The following is a 5,396-nucleotide window of genomic DNA, read 5'->3' as shown; positions in this document are numbered from 1 at the left end:
TATGTGGATATATTGAAGCAACATCTCAAGACATCAGTCAGGAAGTTTAAGCTTGGTCGCAAATGGGTCTTCCAAATGGACAATGACCCCAAGCATACTTCCAAAGTTGTGGCAAAATGGCTTAAGGACAACAAAGTCAAGGTATTAGAGTGGCCATCACAAAGCCCTGACCTCAATCCTATAGAAAATGTGTGGGCAGAACTGAAAAAGCGTGGGCGAGCAAGGAGGCCTACAAACCTGACTCGGTTACACCAGCTCTGTCAGTAGGAATGGGCCAAAATTCACCCAACTTATTGTGGGAAGCTTGTGGAAGGCTACCTGAAACGTTTGACCCAAGATAAACAATTTAAAGGCAATGCTATCAAATACTAATTGAGTGTATGTAAACTTCTGACCCACTGGGAATGTGATGAAAGAAATAAAAGCTGAAATCATTCTCTCTACTATTATTCAGGCATTTCACATTCTTAAAATAAAGTGGTGATCCTAACTGACCTAAGACAGGGAATTTTTACTAGGATTAAAYGTCAGGAATTGTGAAACTGAGTTTGAATGTAAGGTGTATGTAAACTTCCAACTTCATCTGTACCTATCTCATCGATCAGAAGACTGCCGCTTACTGGAAGTTTTTTTTTTATGCACCATTCTTGGTAAACCCTAGACACTGCCGTGCGTGAAATGCCCAGGTGGTCAGTCATTTCTGATATACTAGATCCGGCGTGCCTGGCACCGACGATCATTCCACCAAAACTCAGTCGCTTCGGTCACTCGTTTTGCCTATGCTAACGTTCAATCGAACAGTAACTGAATGCCTCTGCCTGTCTGCCTGCTTGTTTTATAAGCCATGGCCATGTGACTCATTGTCTGTAGGAGCGACCCATTTTCATGAAAGTGGTGGTGTACCTAAAACTGTCCGGTGAGTGTATATCCTTGTATGTAACAATGCCAAATTGGATTTTTTAATTTAATTGAGAAAAAGCTTTTTCATTGTTAAAATAGTTCTATAATTTTTTCGCTGACGCACATGAATAATCACACAAGTATTCGAATACTAACGTCCGTTCCGACATTTGAATATTCAAATAGCCTTGCACATCCCTAATTTGCACGACAAGAACATTTTTAATTTTGCTCAGACAAAGCTAGTACTAGAGATACTTGCTCTTTTTATCCCTGTATCTGTTCTCTGCTCTTTCTTTCTCTTCCCTTCTTCCCAGGTCAGCTGTCTGTCTCTTCTCTTCCCTCCTCCCTGGTTTCCAGGTCAGGGGAGAGGCAGGGTAAGACCTGCCCAGTAGAGGAAGGGATGTTTGACTCTGGTCCAGCAGGAGTGGTGATGGCCTGTTTTACCGCTAGGGAGAGCTAGAGCATTTTCTGTCATCTGGCCTCTCCTCACCCCTCTCTCCTCGTCTCTCCCTCTCCTCTACTCTTTCCTTCTCTGCAATCTTTCTCCTTTTATATCTCTGGTCTTTTCTGTCTCTCTCTCTCTGTGTGTTTAACCATTGAGTGTGTATGTGTTACAGGTGCGGCGGGGTGTGTGGCCACATTGCTTCATGACGCAGCCATGAACCCATCTGAAGGTAAATCTATCCATCTATAAATATCTTTCCCTCTCTTAAACCTGCTTTCTCGATCTCACACATGGCATGTATTCAGGTGACTGAGATGTTCTTTGCTGCAGATAAATGGCTGTAGCAGAGCTCCCTCTGCAGCTGTAGCTCCAGCCTGTTTACTCTGCACTGCTCGCTAGGGAGGGGAGGGCAAGGTGGAGTGGGAGACAGAGAGAAAGAGGGTAGGGTGGTGGGGAGGAGCAGTGCCAAGAATTAAATCGGAATAGAGACTGGGATAGAGATTGAGGGAGCGAGCAGGGTTGAGGGGGGGGGGGGGGGGAGATGCTCCCTTGGGTCCTGTCAACTTTGTATTGAACTCCACCACCATCTGTAGACTACAGCGGACTTTGATGGGTATCCTTCCACTGAAATGCCTGGACAGGTGATCCTCAGGCAGCTGTGGAGGCGAGGGACATAGGTGCTAGTCTCAGATTCCAAGGTAACGCCTGGGTCGCTGCTTTGAACTTCAGCAGTCTAAATAAAAATCTCTGTTAATGTCTTAATTAATCTGAACATCCTAATGCCCTCCTCAGCCTTGGAGTATGTTATGACTGCATTAAAAAAATATATATATATATCTGGTCAATAATTTGTCTTTCTTTTTTATCCTCCGGGCTATGTTCTTGGTCCCTAATGATGGAAACACACCTGGCAATCCTCCCTTGCATCCCTCCAATCCTCCCCTCTACTCCTCCTCTTTACTCACCTATCCATCCCTTCCTTCCTCTCTGCCTCACTATCCCTTCTTTTTTCCTTTATACTGCCGCTCTCTTTCCCCCATTCCTCTACCGCCTGCATTCTCTTTCTTATGCTCTGTTCTGGCTATTCCTATCTGTTTTTCTCCCTCCCTGTCCAGTGGTGAAGCAGCGTTTGCAGATGTATAACTCTCCGTACCGCGGCGTGATGGACTGTGTGCGTGCCGTGTGGCAGAGAGAGGGTGCCGCAGCCTTTTACCGCTCCTACACCACCCAGCTCACCATGAACGTGCCTTTCCAGGTGCTCCACTTCATGACCTACGAGTCCCTCCAGGAGCTCCTCAACCCCCACAGACAGTACAACCTCTCCTCACACATGGTGTCTGGAGCCCTGGCCGGGGCCATTGCTGCTGCAGCCACCACCCCTCTGGATGTCTGCAAGACCCTGCTCAACACCCAGGAGTCCCTGGTGGGGCTCCCCGCTGCAGGCCAGGGTGGAGGTCAGGGGACACACAGACACATCACAGGCCTGGCCCATGCCTTCCGGACAGTGTACAGGCTGGGCGGCCTGCCTGGGTTCTTTAAAGGAGTCCAGGCCAGGGTGATCTATCAGATGCCCTCCACAGCCATCAGCTGGTCTGTCTATGAGTTCTTCAAGTACGGAATCACCAAGCACCAGCACGAGAAGAGGATAGCGCAGCGGAAGGAGGGAGGGAGAGAAGTAGAGAAGGAAAAATAAAGAAAATCCTCTTCATTCAGCCATCTCTCTTTGCCATCTCTTCCGTTTTCTCTCTATCAACCCCCTTCCTTTGCCCTTCGGAGCAAGCAGGTGTTCAGAGCAAGGGAGAATTGAGAGGAACAGTGGAGAGGAAGAATCGATACGCACATAAACYAACCAATACCCTCTTTACCCCGTTCAGACAGCCAATAAGAAAGAGACTTTCAGATGTGGTTCAACTAATAACATCCCTGCTAAACTGTTTGCAACTGAAAATTTACAATTTCCTATGAAAGTGAATATGTCATGTATTGACACTACTTTATCAACGCACATAAATGCTAACCAGAACAATTGTTGATTCTGTTTTGCTAGTCTCCAGTGAGTTTTGTTAAATATTTTGCTAATGAGTTTCCAATCCCTTTCATAAGAATTGTTGTGATGAATTTGACAACCGCTGTCCTAACTGTCCGTGTTAAAGGTAGACTCAGCAATATAACATCATTCTACACACCTGGGCCAATTCCTGCTGATAGAAATTAACAAAATTCCCTTATTGAGGTGCAGATTGAAAGAGCCATCAGATTTGGATTCGGTTTTTGTTGATATGTGTAAGCAGGAAGTGTCCCAGCTTTGTATGATGTTATATTGCGGAGTACCTGTAAAGTTAATTGTTGCGTTAACTGTATGTGGATGAGAATGTTGTTCACTGTAAACCCCACCAGGGGCCACTGTGCTCCTCTCAATAATGCTGGAGTAATATGATGAGGTGTGAGTGACAGTCTGCCTTTAGGGGGCGTTAGTGTTGCTTTGTAAACCCAGGCAATAGTTTATAGGCTTCAGGTACAAGTTGGCCTTAACCCCAGATCTAGAATCAGTTTGTCGTTTCTCAATTCTTATGTTAACTGTTGAGGGTATGAAAGAATATCTAATCCTAGACCAATGGTTAGGAGCAACTTCTACCTTTTTGCTTCAGAACTGGTAGAGACACAAAGGGAGTCCTCTCAAGGTTTGAAATCAGGAATTGCTCTCAAAATGGTTGCATACTATATATGTGAATTTAAATGAGACATTTTTTTTAATCGGATCAGATTTTATGTAAAATGCTGAAATAGACTTAATTTATTGCTGCCAGTATTTTGTAAAGTACGTTAACTCTCAATAGTTCCTCAGAATAGAGCTATTTTTGTATTGATTCTGGAACACAAAGAACTAACCTTTAGTTGGCTGACACCACTGTTCTAGATCCAAAGCGACATGATTGGCTTCTAGAAATAATTGCCATTTCATTGGCCAATAAACTCCATCCTGTCTTCTGATTGGTACTGATGTAAGGAGATGTTGTTTTCCCAGTTCTCACGTATTTTTGTATTTTTGTTTTGAGTAGCTCAAATTCTTGGATGGGATAACCTACACACACACTTCAATTTTCTGTCGGTTTAGAGTCACACCCTTGTTTTACCTAGACTGGCTGCCTGACTGTCCCAGTATTAACAAGTACACAAAGGTTTAGACAGGACAGGTTGGCTAAAGCAGAGACCAACAGGCATACACAAAGGATATGGATTCCCATGCATTAACAGCCAAATTCAAACTTCAGAACCATGTTTACATGATGGAATTTCATGAGAATCTCCTATTGGCATGGTTTACATAAAATATTGATGTTTACACACAGTCTTCATGTTTAGGGACGATTATGGAATGTTGGGTAACGATTAATTGTCATGGAAATAGCCACGGTTGTCATTTTTGTTGAAAGAAGTTTTGAGCTTGTAATCTTTAAACGTTGACTATGACCATGAATACAACACACTTCTGCAAAGTTTACACACTTATGTTTGTAAATTTAAGGTTCTCCTCCCGACCGTGCCGTGCTGCTCTTAAAATTATTACCAACATTACCCATTTCTTGTAAAACTGCTATTGGGTAACCACTGAACACAAACATATAAACGTGTGGCCCCATGTTTCATGAGCTGAAATAAAAAATTCCAGAAATGTTCTCATGTTGTGCACAAATTTGTTTACTTCCCTGTTAGTGAGCTTTTCTCCTTTGCCAAGATAATCCATCCACCTGACAGGTGTGACATAACAATAAGCTAATTACACAGCATGATCATTACCCATGTGTACCTTGTGCTGGGGACAATAAAAGGCCACTTTAAAATGTGCAGTTTTGTCACAACGCAATGCCACAGATGACTCAAGTTTTGAGGGAGCGTGCAATTGTCATGCTGACTTGCAGGGAATGTCCACCAGAGCTGTTGTCAGACAATTGAATATTAATTTCTCTACCATAAGCTGCATTCAGTGTCGTTTTAGAGAATTTGGCAGTACGTCCAACTGGCCTCACAACCCCAGACCACGTGTCAC

General features: G+C 43.9%; 1 protein-coding gene across 1 annotated transcript; it reads left to right on the top strand.

Annotated features, from left to right (window-relative positions):
* Positions 1–108: 108 nt before the first annotated feature.
* Positions 109–5,025, top strand: LOC112068234 (mitoferrin-2). The gene is made up of 2 exons (XM_024135332.2): positions 109–1,577; positions 2,464–5,025. The coding sequence occupies exons 1-2, from the start codon at positions 1,562–1,564 to the stop codon at positions 3,039–3,041; spliced, it is 594 nt and encodes a 197-aa protein (XP_023991100.2). The 5' UTR covers positions 109–1,561; the 3' UTR covers positions 3,042–5,025.
* The last annotated feature ends 371 nt before the right edge of the window (positions 5,026–5,396 follow it).

Source organism: Salvelinus sp. IW2-2015, unplaced genomic scaffold, assembly GCF_002910315.2.
Source record: "Salvelinus sp. IW2-2015 unplaced genomic scaffold, ASM291031v2 Un_scaffold312, whole genome shotgun sequence".
In the NCBI taxonomy this organism is placed as follows: Eukaryota; Metazoa; Chordata; class Actinopteri; order Salmoniformes; family Salmonidae; genus Salvelinus; species Salvelinus sp. IW2-2015.
Note: the sequence above shows the minus strand (reverse complement) of the source record. Positions and strands in the feature narration are given on the sequence as shown.